Genomic DNA, 17,731 nt, shown 5'->3' with positions numbered 1-17,731 from the left:
AAGCCATATGTTTCATGCAAAATTAAAAGCAGCTGCGAGCCGTTAAAAATCAAACAATTGCTTGCAAAAACTTTTAAATAGAGTATATTGAAGGCAGGTGACTGCTATACGTGCTGTAAAAAGCAGTCTCTACTATGTAGGCATATGAGCGCATATGTGACTGATCTCTTCAGGAGGGGGGCTGGAAGAAAGACTAGTTCATAAATCACGGTTTTGCAATAAAGATGTTCATACTTTAGACTCGTAAGTGTAAACTTAAAATCGAAAGTAAAATTTATGGTGCCCAGATCCTTCTAGCTTAACTTAACAGTAAATGTCTGACAAACTCAAGAGTCCTGTGGAGATTTATTGTGAAACCCTCAAATATTTAAGCTGTGTTGTGATGTTAAACAGGTAAAGATTAGTCCAATAACAAATATGAGACTATAAAATAAAATGAGGTTCCGATAGCTTGTACTGTAAGTACTAGTCCGAGGTCGGCCCCAACTGACAGGTCAGAGATAGAAAAAGTTGTTGGTATTGACCAGTCTAATTCCGGGGTAGCCAACGCCAATCCTCAAGGGCTACCAATAGGTCAGGTTTTAAGTATATCACTGCTTCAGCACAGATGGTGCAGTCGTTGATTGAGGCACCTTTGCTGAAGCAGGCATATACTGAAAACCTGACCTGTTGGTGGCCCTTGAGGACTGGAGTTGGCTACCCCTGGTCTAATTGCTTCAAGTACTTGATGTCAAACCAGTACTTCCAATAGGAAGTGGGTTTTTTTTCCAAATAATGGAAAATATTTACGGGAATAAAATAATTTTATTGCACAATAGGCATTGTAGGGCCCTGTCCTGGTGACGCTGCCACTTATTTTACCAAACCGTGACGTATAACACCTGGAATCATTCTCTAGAAACCTGTTTCTTATCACCAGATTTTATAAACTGGAGGTCCCAGGACACACAGGTAACCGGCACTTAACTGCAGCAGTTGTATCTTCTGGGCAGGGGTAACCATACGAAGGGTTCGGTTAAAAGCTTTGTGTATATACGTTCAAAATAAATTGGCTAAATAAATCTACAGTACATGGTAACATAGTTACATATTAGATGAGGCTGAAAAAGATATGTTCAACCTATGCTACATTTAGATGACAGATCCTATATTTGTATTTACAGTACTGTATATTGATCCAGAGGAAGGAAAAAAAAAAAAATAAACGCACAAAAAAACAACCCAGTGAAATATCATCCAACGATGTCTCATAACGGGAGAATTACATTCCTTCCTGACAACAAATAATAGCAATCAGATTTCTCCCTATATCAACAGCCTTCCCATGTTTACGTATTTGGTATATCTCTGTATACCTTTCCTTTCTAAAAAGATGTCTAACTTTTTTTTTAAGGTATTAATTGTATCTGCCATCACAGTCTCCACGGGTAATGAATTCCACATTTTAACTGCCCTTACTGTAAATAGCCCTTTCCTTTCTTGCTGATGATCTCCTTTCCTCCAACCTTCAGGGATGACCGCATGCTGTTTGTTCTGCCCTTGGGATGAATAGTTCTTTTGAAAGCTCCTTATATTGTCCCTGAATATATTTGTTTATAGTTATCATATCCCCTCTTACATGCATTTTTTTCCTCATGTAAACAAATCTAAATTAGCTCGCCTCATAAATCAGATTTTCCATCCCCTTTATTAATTTGGTGGCCTTTCTGTGCACTTTTGTTAGTTCCATAATGTATTTTTTAATTGGTGGTGCCCAAAACTGTATTCCATATTCAAGGTGTGGTCTTACAGTGCTTTATACAGTGGCATCATTATACTTCCCTTCCATCCATACTCCTTTTAATGCAAGATAAGATCTTATTTGCCTTTGCAGCTACTGCATGATATTGGGCATTATTGCTAAGCATGCTGCCTACAAGCACTCCTAAATCCTTTTAGATCAAGGGTTCAATTGTTTCCCCCCCTGTATATTCTTGTTTCCCAAATGTATAATCTTCCATTTCTTTGTGTTAAACCTAATCTGCCATTTACCTTCCCACGTTTCCAGTCCATCCAAGTCCTTCTGGAGATAAATTACATCCTGCTCTGATTTTACTATGGACACTTTGCTCTCTATGCCAACCTCAAGGTCATTAGTAAACAAGATAAAAAGCAGGGTCCCAGTACCGATTGTCACGGTGACTTTGTGGCAGGCTGTACGTTACACACATAAATATATAAAAGATAATATATATTTATAACTGGGTCTGAACTGGGACAAGACTTAGATATGATAAAATATAATTTATTCCTTGATAAAGGTGAACACACAAAAATGTACAAATAACAGGCAAAATATAGACACTTACTTAAAATGGAAATGATGAAGCAGTCATATCTGGACTGGCAGTTCATACAGCACTCTTCATAGTCATCAAGACATCAAAGACATGAAAGACCTCTGGCATGAAGACATTGCATAGCGTTTCTCTCAGCAATCAAGATGGTATAGAACAGACTGAACACTGGATAAGGGGTTGACCACAGATTATATACATTTTGTGGCCCTATCCTTAACCTTAAGTACAGGTGATTGGTTTTCAATTACCTCCAGCCACTCACTAACCTGGGAACACATTTTGATCCATGCCCCCCTGCTTGTTGGGACATGCGCAGTAGAGCTCTGGGGTCTCATTTCTATAACCCCTCCTCTACCTCAGGAATGCCAGCTAGTCTACCAAACGGAGTACCTGGCAGCAAATTCTTTGTTGTGAGGTGTGAACTGGAACACTTGAAGACTGCTCTGGTTTGAGTAGTCTCCACCCTCCTGCAAACAGTAGAGGTGACAAAATCCTTTGAAACATACTTAAGTCCTAGACATTGGGTCGCTTTCAGGCCATATGCTACCCTGGTATGCAAAGGAATTTTCTCTGGGTTTTACCCATACCTTGAAACACAGTATGTTGGATAAAACATGAACATAGTAAAATATCCGGTTCCTTTGGGTCCAACAGGTCCAAACTTCCCAGTTCTCAATGCCGGAACTGGGACACCCTAGGGTCCAATTTGCGACCTGCTACGACCTGGGAAACCGGAGATACACAAATACACTTAAAACCGTTGCACATTTTTAATACATAAAACTCCGCTGTAAATTAAATCACGGTTTTTCACTAAATCCCCATTGAAAACAACGGGCCTCGTCGCCATAGACTTTCAATTTGCAAACCGCCGCCGTTGGCGGCTATGGGAATCCCCGCCATAGACTTTCAACGGGGCGATGCCGCCGTTGAAGTCAATGGGAGTTTTCCGCCGTAGCCGGTCAATGGGTTTTGGCCGCCATTGGAGTCTATGGGAAAAGTCCTGAACCTTCAAGGGGGTCCCATACTCCGTCGGGTTGGTCCAAGCGAGTCAAGGGTGGTTCTGCAGCGATGCCGGAGCAGTGGCTATAGACACCCCAAACCCCGATCCGCTGGGCCCTCCGGAACCGGAGCTATGGAATACCAAAATTCAGCTTTTCACACTTAGTCGTTTTCTCGAGCTGTTTCTGCCGCCGCCATTGGAACCTATGGCGCGGCTCGCCCTTCTCGGTTCGACCCTTATCGGGGGTCCAGGATACGGGGACCCGGTTGTGGTCGAGTGGGGGGAGGTCTAGGAACTAGGTACAGAAAGAATTGTATTCCTAGGTGCCCTAGAACTGTTTATTCCCACGCCACTTGTCGTTGAACTTGACTTGTAAGTGATCAAAGCTCTCCTATTGAAAATGTATCCGCTTTGCGGTTAAGCGGTTTGGACGGCTGCCAACTTGTTCCTGGAAAGCTCTCTCGAGGATTTCTCCATTGAAGTCAATGAGCCCATTGACTTTCAATGGGAAACCACCGCTCTCCCTCTCGGACACCATCTGCTGGTCTTCTCAGGAACAGGACTCCACAGCAAGATTCACCATTAGAAAGCATTGAGCCCTAATGGCGGCCTATGGGAACCTGCAAAATGGTGCCTGAAAAGGCGGGAAAGTTACACAAAGGGCTATAATCACTATACCACTATTAACCCTTGTGCTCCCGGATGGATCCCAGTGTGCGTTATGCAGACAATGATTAACAATAAAACATGGGGGAACAGGGAATATACATTTTCAGGTGATGACAAGGGTTAAATCACACGTCTGGGCCTCAGCCCAGTTAACCCCTTGTCTCCCTGGTGAGGTTAGAGGGTGGCCAATTGGGGTGTAACCCCTTTAATCCCGGGCCAAATCCTCCCCATCGTCACACCGATCCTTGAGGTACTCTACTCACAACTTTAGCCCAACATGAAAAGGTTTCATTTACGACAACTTGGTGAATGACAGACAGAGCGTTTTCAGTCCAGCTGCAAATATTTTTAGTCAGCCCATTTTCCTTATTATTTTGCACCTTGTGTGGAACCGTATCAAAAGCCTTTGCAAAATCTAAGTAGACCACATCAACTGCATTACCTTGGTCTAAAGTCCTACTTACCTACTTGAAGAAACTAATAAAGTTAGTTTGGCACGACCTATCTTTCATAAATCCAGAAACAAAAAATGATCAAGTGGACTACCGCTTGCTATGAAAAGAAGTTGGGGAACTCACCAGATATGAAGGTTAAAGAAGTCTTTAATGAAAACTACATAAAATGACAAAACTCCTCCTCCCACACTCCTTGAAAAGCACGATAGTGGGCGTGAAACGTGGGAGGAGGAGTTTTGTCATTTTATGTAGTTTTCATTAAAGACTTTTTTAACCTTCATATCTGGTGAGTTCCCCAACTTCTTTTCATAGCAAGCGGTAGTCCACTCGATCATTTTTTTGTTTCTGTTGCTGCCTAGATCGGAGGACACCACCGGTTTCACCATTGTTGCGGGAGGAATGGATTAGTGGTGACACCTTGTGAGCGTGCAGCTCTACACCACTTAATTTGGAAGGAGACGGGGGTAAGGGGAAACTTCTCAGGGGGTTCCACAGCCTGGTGGGAATCCAACCTCTCTGTAAGTAGAGAGCTTCTTATACCTTGCTTAACCCCTTGGTTTTTCTCCCCTCTCCCTGCATCTATACTTATATGTATCAGACATTGCTATTATCAATTTAAAAGACTGTTATTTGATTTCACTTACCTTTTTGCATTCTCTTTCATAGATCCATGTTGACTATTGCTAATAATTTTGTTGTTCATTAGGTATTCCTGATTATTGTCCCGTACTAAACCTTCAAGTAGCTTCCCCACTATTGATGTCCGGCTTACAGGTCTGTAATTTCCCGGTTGTGATCTAGCTCCCTTTTTTAACTGTAAGCACCACGTCTGCTTTATGCCAATATTGTGGTACTGTGTCTGTGGAAATGGAGTCCTTGAATATTAAATGTAACGGTTTGGCTTTCACTGAACTTGGCTCCTTAAAAACTCTTGGATGTATGCCATCGTGGCCATGTGCCTTATTTACTTTCATTTTATCAAGCCACCTATGAACTTCTTCCTCAGTTAACCAATTGTTTGTTAATATACAGATTGTGGCTTCCTTCAGTAGTAATTAAACTAATTGATGTTGTTGTCCTGTACATAGTAGAATTTATGGGGACCGTGAGTTTGTGTCCGAATGAGCTTATAGTTTGTTTTTTGGCGCCTTAAGTATACTAGCTTTATTGCTAGCCCACTCCCTATTAGATTGTAAAGTCCTCTGTCAAATAATACTGCACTCGCCCATTGAATCACTCTTCTCTTGTGATCGCTTCCACGGTGCAGGTCTGTTGATAGGCAGTTATCCCCACACAATGCTTTCCATATAATTACAAAAGACTATAATCTCTGCACTCAAATATTTCATGGAATAAGTTGTGGTTTCAAAAAAGATGCATAGTATTTACAGCAAAACAAAAATAAAAGCGTAACGTTTTGGGAGAAACCCCCTTCATCAAGCACCAAACAAGACGTTCAAGGAGTTTAGAGGCAAAAGGCATGAGGAAGACAGGACGATAGTTAGAAAGACAGGGCCAAGCTGTTTTTGAGCAATGGTATAACTGTTGCATGTTTGAGGGAGGAGAGAAAGGTACCAGGAGGAGTTAAATATGTGTGTGAGTGTGGGGATTATAGTAGGAAGAAGCGGTTTTAGGACATGGCCACCTCGGATGCCCCTAATTGGGACCTCAAGGAATTAAAAAAAAATGGGTGCTAAGACAAAGTACTCGGGCTAGGAAGAAGATCATGAAAAAATGAGAAGTCGAAAGGTAACAAAGGTCATTTAATGACTTAAAGAAGTGATGGTAGCATCCAACGTTTCAGTGCAGACAGGCACCTTCATCCCTGAAGTCATTTTGGTGTGCTTTACTACTCCCCAGCTATTAACATGGCTGACTTACTTAGCGATTTTCAATAAGGAAACACTCATTTAGTTCTGACAAAGGGAAAGTCCAAATAACAATATATTTCCCATTTAGAAACACTCCTGATCTTTCTCCTGGAGAAGATAATGTATTTTTTTTTTTCAATTATAGGAGCAGAAAGGTCTAAGATAAATTAAAAATATTGTGGGTAAAATATTGAAGGCAGTAAAATCATTTGATAGATTTAAATCCAAGTATAATTTCCCAAATTCTTATTTGTTGTCCTACTTGCGAGCTAGACAGAAAATGGAGCATGTTGCAAGTGTATTATATGAAATGTATTAGCTGTTGGGCTGTTATTGGTCAGAGAAGGGTCATGTGACCCTCCTCTGTGCTCGAAAGTTAAATTGAAAGCCTCGTGCAGGTAGAGGAGAGAGCTGCAGATGCTGGGTAAGTCCTCGCTGATCGTGGCAGCTATTTCACGATTCCGGTTATAACGCAGTCTCATTATGTGGCCCCGAGCACCGCTTTATAACAGGGTTCAGCTGTACTATTTGGAACTTTTTCAAGAATGGGAAATGGCTCTGAATAGGCCAGCGCCCACTTAAGCTATTTTAATAATGACATTGGTCAATAAATTAATTCTAAAAATTGGATAAAATCTCTCCCCCCCCCTCTATTAATCCGTTAAATTCAGAAATGCTGTCTGTTTTCCCCTTCGATGGAAAAGATGCCTTGAATAGGAATCAAATAGGCTTGTTTTTTAAATGTGAAGTGTACCTAGACACACACTACCTCTTCATTAAACATATTTGAGGATACAGAATGGGTACTGATGAAAAAGATGAGGAATATAAATGAAGTAAAACCTATCATGGGTTGTTGCAGGGGTGTCTGCATTAGTCATATGGTAATGGTTAACAGTTAATATGGAGTCATTGTATCCTATATTTCTTTGTTTGTATTTCTTTTCCGTTCAGATTGTATAGTATAGCACTTAATTTGAGGTTAATTGCATTTCTTTCTCCGTTAGTTTTTTATTTTTGCTTTGACTTCTGTACGTTCTTCACTTGGTAAGTAGGGATTGCATTAGTATTGTAGTATTGTATACTTGCCGTGTCCTTCTGGTCTGTGAGGATTGTAGTGTGTCCTTGATGCGCAAACTTCTATTTTCCCCTGTTCTGCAAAAGGAAAATCTCTTCAATAAAAAGATACATAGAAAGTGTGCTTCTTGGTGATGGTTTATATACACCTTTTGGCAGGAAGAAGCAAGTCTATAAAACTGTTGGCCAATGTCGGCATTTGATATTTCTATCTGCTCCATGTAACTTGCAACTCGTGGCAGATTTTCTCTCCATCTGTTGACAGTCGTGAATATTTTTATTTTGTGCTATTTTTGAATAGGGTTTTTGTGGGCCTCAAGATGTCAATTTTATCTCGTGTTCAAGATTGGCAATACTTTCAATGTCTGCAGGTGGATATTTTTTTTTTTTTTTTTAAGAAGGTTACGAACGGTTCAAATCATTGATCTTTGTTGTACTTGAAAGTAAATCTAAGTGAAACAATTTTAAGATTTCTAAAATACATCGCTTTTTTTTTTTTTTTTGGTCTTTGCTATATACCACATTTAAATTAATAGGATTTCCTGAATTAATCATTAGCATCACTTCTTAATTAAAGCAGGGCTGTCAAACAAGGCCGCGGCCCACCTCACTCATCTGTCCGGCCCGATGATCAGGATCGATGGTACTGACACATGAGGCGAGAGCTGGCATGTGGGAGGCGGTTGTGCTGCCTCTTCCGTGCTGCTCCCACGGCAGGGATTCTCGCAAGGCTTGCCTGGCCGATAGCAGTACCCAGTTAGCCTTCATGTGGGATCCTGCTGCAGTCAAATGGAACAGGCAGCACAGGCCCCTCCCCCACGCCAACGCTCTCCTGCTGCCTAACCCGTTTCCGTAATTTGCCTGCCCTGTTTCTGGATCCTGCCTCACCCAGTAAGAGTGAGGGTTGGCGGATATTAAGTGTGGGAAGAGGTGATATGAAGGGGGGTAAGAGAGAAATAGAGAGATGGGGGGGGAGGGGGTGCTGCCATCTATCATTCAGACGTTCCACTGTTTTATATTTTGAATATTTATGGTACGGATGTTGTACAATGAAATCTAATCAGACCGTTCAACGCCCTTGATCTAAAGATTCAGATCACAAGTCTGGGTAACAAAAATAAACTTTTCTACAAATGAACATATATGGTGAAATATGCTTTTTGGTTGCTTTTCTTTTCAAATTTCCCTCAAATCTATTGTCTGCATTATTAAAAAAAAAAATGGCACACATGAGGTCTTCTGTACAGCTTCAGTAATGTTTACACAACCAATGTGGATGGGCTGTGCATGTGCAATCCAGTATTGTCACCAAGGAGAACATTTTTACAAACTGTTATTGAGTAATAGAAAATGTATGTGTTTTATATTAGATACTTTATTTCAATTCAAATGTGCACATTGTGAAATGAATGGAAACATAATGGACTGTTTAACATTTTTATAATTTATTAAGAATAACGAATGATCTCCTTTGTGTATATTACACTAATCCACTTGTCTTGATAAATATTGTCTAATGGTTCTTGGTAGAGTAACTTATTTACGGAGATGGAAATCTTATATGAGCTATTAATGATCAGCGTTCAGGGCATAGCACAAAACAGTATTAGTGTAAAAAAATCACCAGATGTAAAATAAATAAAAAGGGTGAAGGTCCCATGATGCTAACAAAGTTCATTTGTCTAGGAAATTGTCTTCTCTCCTTGATGACTTGCGTGGTCCAGCTGTATTACAGAGAGGCTATGGTCCAATCAACTAAAGGAAACCATAATTGAAAATGCAGTTGGTCACACAAAGTTCATATAATAGTTGATGTGTACTTAGCTTTTTATGCTAAAAGCTCTGATTATTCAGCTCCAAGTAACAGTATTAAAGCTGCAGTTAAAGCTGCCGGTTTAATAAAAATAAAATATATTTTTTCCCATTCAATATGTGAATCAATACAATCTGCGCACTGACAAGTGATTAGCCAAGATGCCGATCGATCTGTTCTCCTGTAATCTAGTGTAATAGATCACTTGTTCAGGGCTACTTAATTCAGTTCTTGCACAGCATTTTGTGCAATGTAGTTCCTAGAATATGATTGACTGGGCAGTTACTCTTAAATCAATATAGAAGAACCCCGCTTCAGCCAAGTACAAAGTAATAGTGTGGGGGTAAGGTGCTAATGGGTGACGTATAAGGTGAGTATTAAAGAAGCAAGAACCCACTATAAGCACTCAATACCCCCTGATGTATGATGTGAAAATTAAAAATAATTTTTAATGCTATACTAATTAAAATAATGGGTGTTAAAATTCAACAAATGACCCACACATATGATACCCTATGATGAATATATGATATTCCGGGTAACTAAATAAGACGACAATTTGAGGTTAATTGGATCAAACTGTCCCAGGGAGCCGGTATAGGGTATCATATATGTGTGTCATTTATGTGTGTCATTTGTTGAATTTTAACACCTATTATTTTAATTAGTATAGCATAAAAATTATTTTTCATTTTCACATCATACGTCAGGGGGTTTTGAGTGCTTATAGTGGGTTCTTGCTTTTTTAATACTCACCTGGGCAGTTACTAGATACAATTGGAGCACTGCTCGAGAGAGAGAGGGCGAGGCTTAAGAGCCAGAGCCTATCAGAAGGGGAAGGGGCTGTCACTTGGAAATGCTTCCTACATTAGAAACATTAAAAATGTCTTTAAAACATTCTTTTTTTTTTTTTTTTAAATGCTACAAGTATTTTCTCATAGTACAGAACTGATTTATAAAAAAAAAAAACACATGTTTATTTATTTATAAAATGTTTTACCAGGAAATAATACATTGAGAGTTACCTCTCGTTTTCAAGTATGCCCTGGGCAGAGTTAAGATGACAAATAATACATGGTTACAAATACAGTTACATAAATGAACGGGGTATACATTATATAGAAGACATTGCATGCACAGTTAAAGAAAATATATATTATAGGTGTATGTAACAGTTACAGACCAGATTGAAATGTGACACGGCTTTAGTTTTGAAAGAACTTAAACTGGTGGTGGATGTGTGTTCACAAGGTTGTTCAAGCAATATCCTACATAAACTGGAACTGCTGCTTTAAAGTCTCTCAGCGGGAAAACCATTTTCTGTCTAGTAGAAGGGAAAATGACAAATGTGGATTTAAGAAAGAATTGAACGAATTATTGAATGAGAACGCATCATTTACATGTTTACAGAATTGATTTCTGAAAACAGCAGCTGTTTGGTCAGTCCAGATTTCTGTTTGGAGATGAATATTAAGGCTTTGTTTTCTTTTGTAGGTTCCCTTTGTATTCAAAAGGAGGAGAAAAATTGCAGTTTGATTATGGAGTCTACCTTCTCAACAAAAATATTGCCCAGGTATTTATTCTTCTTTGCAAGATTTATCTGTTTAGTAAAATGTAAAATGATTAATTTTGTCAAATCTCTAGTAAACTTTAGGATGACATTTCTCAAGGCTGTATCGCCAACACTCAAATGTAATGTGTTTCAGACGGGTATTACTGGGATCAGATACGCAAATACTGAATGTGTACGGAGTGAGCAGAGTTTACAGTATGTCATTACTATATAAATATTTCCCCTTATTGTATTTACAAAAAAGTGTGTACATATACACACACCTACACACACACCACACACACACACCTACATACACACCCACATACACACCCACATACACACCACACACACACACCTACATACACACCACACACACACCTACATACACACCACACACACCTACATACACACCACACACACACCTACATACACACCACACACACACCTACATACACACCACACACACGCTGACACACCACACACGCTGACACACACACCACACACATACATACCTACACACACACACCCACCACACACACACATACCTACACGCACGCATACCTACACACACGCACGCATACCTACACACACGCACGCATACCTACACACACGCACGCATACCTACACACACGCACACATACCTACACACACGCACACATACCTACACACACGCACACATACCTACACACACGCACACATACCTACACACACATACCTATATGTATCTACACACATATATCTATATATCTATCTTTACACACACACATATATACATACACACACACACACGATGGCCGCCTTCAGGTGGTGACGAGCCTTAGCAGGAGGCAGTCGTTGTGCACGGTAGAGGAGATAAAGGATAGTGAAAATGTGCCCGTAATATAGATGGATCGTTTCTTTAGGTCATTGCAATGACCATTCCAGATTAAAAATGTAATCTTTAAAACTACAATGGAAACAAATCTATTTATTAATAATGGGATTGTCAAAGGAAGTTTATCAAAATAATGCATGTACTTATTTATAAAATGTTTTACCAGGACGTTCTACATTGTTACCTCTCGTTTTCAAGTATGTCCTGGGCATAGAGTTATGATGACAAATAATACATGGTTACAAATGCATAGTTACATAAGTGAACAGGGTATACATTATATACAAGACATTGGATGCACAGTTAGAGATAATATATATTATAGGTGTAATGTAACATTTACAGACCAGATTAAAATGTGAAACAGCTTTAGTTTTGAAAGAACTTAGACTGGTGGCGGCTGTGAGTGTCCGGTAGATTGGTCCAGTTTTGGGGTACAAGATAAAAGAAGGATGAGCGGCCGGATACTTTGCTGAACCTTGAGACCATGAGCAGTCTATTGGAGTCAGACCTCAGATAAGTGCTGCATGTGGTAGGGGTGATGAGCTTGTTCAGATAGATGGGTAGCTTGTCCAGAAAGTATTTGAAGGTAAGAGAGGAGAGATGAACTTTGCGCCGAGACTCAAGTGATGACAATCTAGTTTGAGCATTTTGCAGTGATGTGTGTTGTAGTTGCATGGGAGAACAAAACTGCATATTGAATTGTAGAGGGTATAAAGTTTGCCAAGGTGGGTTTGTGGTGCCAAGCCGTATACTATGTCCTCATAGTCGATAATTGGCATTAGCATCTGTTGTGTGATACGCTTTCTGACCAGCAGACTTAGGGAGGATTTGTTCCTGTAAAGTACACCTAGTTTGGCATAGGTTTTGGATGTCAGAGTATCAATGTGCATCCCAAATGTTATATGGGAGTCAAACCATATGCCCAAGTATTTATAACTAGTAACAGGATGGTATTAGTGTTGGTTCTGATCTGGAACTCAGTCATTGGAAACTTTAAAAATTTAGCCTTGGTCCCAAATACCATTGTTGCGGTCTTGTCAGTGTTTTTAAAAACAGTTTGTTTTGGGAAATCCAATTTTCAAGTCTCAAAAAGTCAGATTGAAGTATGTGTTCAAGGTCAGAGAGGCTAGGGCTGTGTGCATATAAGATTCTCATCTGCATTCATATATATTGAAGCTACCTTGCAAGCTGTAGGAAGATCATTGATGAACACAGAGAAGAGTAGCGGCCCCAGAACAAAAAACAACAGAAAAAGGTAGCGCTAATAAAATAACCTGGTGATGGCCAGCAGCCTGGGATATAACTCTGACACCCAAGGTCAGATATGGAAGGGAAGGAATATTTTATATCTATGGTGCTAGGCCACAAGTCACACCAAACAAGGATATAAAGCAGCCAGATGGAAATAGATGTCCACTAGAGCCCTCCTCGTGTAGGCGGTCAAATCATGTAAAAAAATTTTTTAAAAACAAACATATTGTAATACAGTATATAACATTAACACAAAAACCGCGACACCACTAACAAACACTTAAAACTAACAAATGCTGAGACAAACAGATGACTGAAAAGTAAAAAAAGGCATTTAATACAATAACTGATCGTTCAGTACAACTAAAAACACACGATGTAAGAAGTCCCTATGGTATCCTGTAGCTAGCTGAATTGCCCGCTTACCGGAGCCCAGCTGGTAACAGGCAGTGGATAATTGGAGAGTATCCCCTCTCATATGACACCGGTGTAGCTCCTGCCCGTCTCCTAGGCGTCTGCCACGTGTAATCGTCTGGCTGCCGGGGAGTCAGTGGATGTAGCAGCTATCCAAGCTTCACAGGGGCAGAATAAGCGGTTTAGGCTCCTTCCCTCTGTCCTCCGTGGTGTAGACATGCGCAGAAGCGCTCGGCGTCAGAGGAAATACACCGCAATAACACCAGCTCCTCACGGTGAAGTGGGGAGCTAATGGCGGCAAATTCAAAAGTGCTCCAGTGAGGGAGCGGCAGAGCACGGCTTGCGGGGAACAGATTCTCTGTTTGGAACGAACAGTGATACCTGGGACCACCCTACGCATTTCGGAAGACTGAGGCACTACTTTTTTAACCCCTGAGGAAGGAAGCGCAGCCTAAACCTCTTATTCTGCCCCTGTGAAGCTTGGATAGCTGCTACATCCACTGACTCCCCGGCAGCCAGACGATTACACGTGGCAGACGCCTAGGAGACGGGCAGGAGCTACACCGGTGTCATATGAGAGGGGATACTCTCCAATTATCCACTGCCTGTTACCAGCTGGGCTCCGGTAAGCGGGCATTTCAGCTAGCTACAGGATACCATAGGGACTTCTTACATTGTGTGTTTTTAGTTGTACTGAACTATCAGTTATTGTATTAAATGCCTTTTTTTACTTTTCAGTCATCTGTTTGTCTCAGCATTTGTTAGTTTTAACTGTTTGTTAGTGGTGTCACTGTTTTTGTGTTAATGTTATTTACTGTATTACACTATGTTTGTTTTAAAAAAAAATTTTTTACACGATTTGACTGCCTACACGAGGAGGGCTCTAGTGGACATCTATTTCCATCTGGCTGCTTTATATCCTTTTGTTTGGTGTGACTTGGGGCGTAGCGCCATAGATATAACATATTCCTTCCCGGCCCCAGAACAAAGCCTTGCGGGACACCACAGGTGATATCCAAGGGGTTGGAGTTAGAGCCTGAGAGACATGTTGGGATCTACCTGATAGGTAGGCATGAAACCAGTTTAAAGCATGCTTCCCTCTTCCAGAGCACTGGAGTTTAAGCAAGATAACATAATCAACAGTATCAAAAGCCATTGTACAATCTAGAAATATTGCACCAGTGAGTTGTTCCATTCCACACTGGATCTCATTGCAAACTTTTAGTAGGGTAGTTACCGTGGAGTGTTTGAGGCGAAAGCCAGATTGAAATTGGCTAGAGAAATTTGTCTTGGTATCGTAATCGCTTAATTGGGAGTGCACACATTTTTCCATGACTTTGGATAGGATTGGGAGAAGGGAGTTTGGCCTGTAGTTTGAGACGGTGTTTTTGTCCCCACTTTTGAAGATTGGGACAACTCGGGCAGTTTTCCAGGTCTTAGGGATATGGCCTGCAGACAGAATAGAGTTGACTCTGGAAGCAAGGCATAGGCAGGAGCCATGCTGTACCGGCACATTGAAAAAATACTGATTTCCAAGTGTAAAATAGTTATGGCTTGGTGTATACTCCAGTCAAGTCAGAAAAACTCACTAGGTGGCCGGCCCACTGTATTTTGAATTGTCTAAGTTGTCTGATACACTCCGTGCCTTCAGTATGTGGAGAAACTCTATACAAAGATTTCACATCTAAAGTGGCTAGAGTGCAGGGTTCAAGTAGTGATTTAATATCCTTACATTGCTGCACAAAGGTCGGTGTCTTTTAAGGGAAGCTGGTAAAATGTATGCGTGTGGGTGAAAAACTGAGCTATAGACTAATGGTGAACCTGTAGCAGAAATAGTTGTCCGACATGTCGATTTTTAAGCAAAGAAATCTTTTTTCTCTTTTAGACCCTTGAGTGCCTGTGATATTCTTTTAATACCCATACTTTAATCTACACATGTGCACTTGGGGGAAGATTACCTGATGTATGCAGGAGTTGTGTGCGCGCACGTTTGCAGGAGTATTCCCCCCTACCAATGTCACATTTTGTTGAATTACAAATAATGTATGCACAGTTTTTCAAACAAACTTGTTTTTGTTCTAAGCTACTTGGTGTTCAGTTTAACCACTACAGCTGTTATATGATGAGGTTGAATATCGGCAAAGGAAATGTACAAAATGAAATGTAATGTTTGCGTATGTTTTCAGCTCCTTAAGTCAGTACTTAGTAGAAGCATCTTTTGCCACAATTACTGCTGAGTCTTTTTGGATAGGTCTCTACTAGCTTTACACAGTTGGATGGTGAACTTTTTGCCCATTCTTCACTGGTAAATTGATCTAGGTCTGACAAGTTAGTTAGGGATCAACAATGTACGGCAATCTTGGTCTCGCCAGAAATATTCGATTAGATTGAAGTCAGGAATATGACTGGGCCACCCAAGAACATTCATTCTCTTGTTCAACCACTGCACTGTGGCTTTGGCTTTTGGTTCGGGTCATTGTCTTGCTGAAATATGAATTTCCTCTTCAGTCTTGGCTCCTCAAGGATTCACCTGTACTTTGCAACATCCATTCTCTCCTCTATTGACAAGCTTCCCAGTCTCCACTGAAGAGAAGCATTCCCATAACATGAGGTTGCCACCACCATGCCTGACAGTTTGGATGGTGTTAACTGGGTGATGTGCAGTGTTGGGCATGCTCCAGACCAAACACTAGGAATTTTAGACCAAAATGTAAAATTGTTGTCTTGTCCTATCACAAAACCTGTGTGTGTGTGTGTGTGTGTGCGCTCTTTTTTCGCAAACTCCATATGTGATTTAAGATGAGTCTATTTGAGTAATGGCTAGCCATTTGTCCATACAGGTCAGCTTTGAGACACAACTTTTCAGATCTCTCAAGGTCATTGTTGGTTTCAGAATGACATCCCGTTTCCTGCTGCCCGGCTGCTCCGTTTGGGTGGGCAACCTGATCTGGGTAGTGTCTGGGTGGTATGATACATCTTCCACTTCTTAATGATGGACTTCACTGTGCTGAGAGGGATAATCAGCGCCTTTGACATTTTCTTGTACCCATCTCTACTCTGTGCCTGTCTACCACTTTATCCCTGACTTGTTTTGAAAGCTCCTTGGTCTTCATAGTTACTTTTTTGGGTCACTATACGAGTTGCAGCTGGAAGTCTATATACCAGAGGGAAATGACCTACAAGTTAAACCACTTTGATTACACACAGGCGGAAACCATTTCACTCATTTTGTTACCTTTCAAACAATTCATTTGCACCTGAGCTAATTTATCGCTAAAGCAAATGGGTTGAATACTTATGCAGCTGAAATTCATCTATTTTTCTCTATAAATCTTAATACTTAATATTCTATATTCATTTTCAAATTTTATCACTTTGGAATTGTTTTTGTAAAATCTACATATAAAATCTAATTAGAAAGCATTGAGTGCGCTCAGGTACTAACAAAATGTGAACAATTTGAAGGTGTGTGTGTGTACACTTACACTCACTCAATTTTGTGACGTATTTGTATCTGGCGAAGCCAAGGGCCTTGTACTGCAAACCTAGAGCTGTGCTCTGAAGGCATTTGGAAAGTGCTGCCCTGGGACAGAGGCGATGCCGTCACGGACAATCCATCATGCTCTACGTTCTCCTTCGTACAACACTTGCACCATTGTGATAGACATCACTGCTTTGGTCCAAGCTCTGCACTTTCCATAAAATGATGTCACCAGTATTATTTATTTATTTATTTATAAAATATTTTACCAGGAAGTAATACATTGAGAGTTACCTCTCGTTTTCAAGTATGTCCTGGGCACAGAGTAAAACAAATAATACATGGTTACAAGTACAGTTACATAAATGAACAGGGTATACATTATATACAAGACATTGCATGCACAGTTAAAGAAAATATATATTATGAGCGTATGAAACAGTTACAGACCAGGTTAAAATGTGAGACAGCCTTAGAATTGAATGAACTTAAACTGGTGGTGGATGTGAGAGTCTCTGGTAGGTTGTTCCAGTTTTGGGGTGCACGGAAGGAGAAGTCTTTTGGAGTCTGATCTCAGGTGATAAGTGCTGCAAGTGGTAGGTGTGAGGAGCTTGTTCAGGTAGCTGGGTAGCTTGCCCATGAAGAATTTAAAGGCAAGACAGGAAAGGTGAACTTTGCGCCTAGACTCTAGTGTTGACCAATCTAGTTCTTTGAGCATTTCGCAGTGATGTGTGTTGTAGTTGCATTGGAGAACAAAACGACAAATTGAATTGTAGAGGGTGTCAAGTTTGCTAAGGTGGGTTTGAGGAGCCGAGCCATATACTATGTCTCCATAGTCAATAATTGGCATTAGCATCTGCTGTGCGATACGCTTTCTGACCAGGAGACTTAGGGAGGATTTGTTCCTGTAAAGTACCCCTATGATG

The 17,731-nt window shown here is 40.5% G+C and overlaps 1 protein-coding gene across 1 annotated transcript in view; it reads left to right on the top strand.

Moving 5' to 3' along the window:
* UVRAG (UV radiation resistance associated) overlaps nt 1-17,731 on the top strand; it is a 107,732-nt gene that overhangs the window by 67,751 nt on the left and 22,250 nt on the right. The window contains exon 13 of the mRNA XM_075592687.1: nt 10,722-10,800. Within this exon, the coding sequence (XP_075448802.1) occupies nt 10,722-10,800 (79 nt within the window). The remainder of the gene's footprint in view (nt 1-10,721; nt 10,801-17,731) is intronic.

Source organism: Ascaphus truei, chromosome 3 (assembly GCF_040206685.1).
Source record: "Ascaphus truei isolate aAscTru1 chromosome 3, aAscTru1.hap1, whole genome shotgun sequence".
NCBI lineage: Eukaryota > Metazoa > Chordata > Amphibia > Anura > Ascaphidae > Ascaphus > Ascaphus truei.
This window is presented reverse-complemented; position numbering and strand designations above follow the sequence as displayed.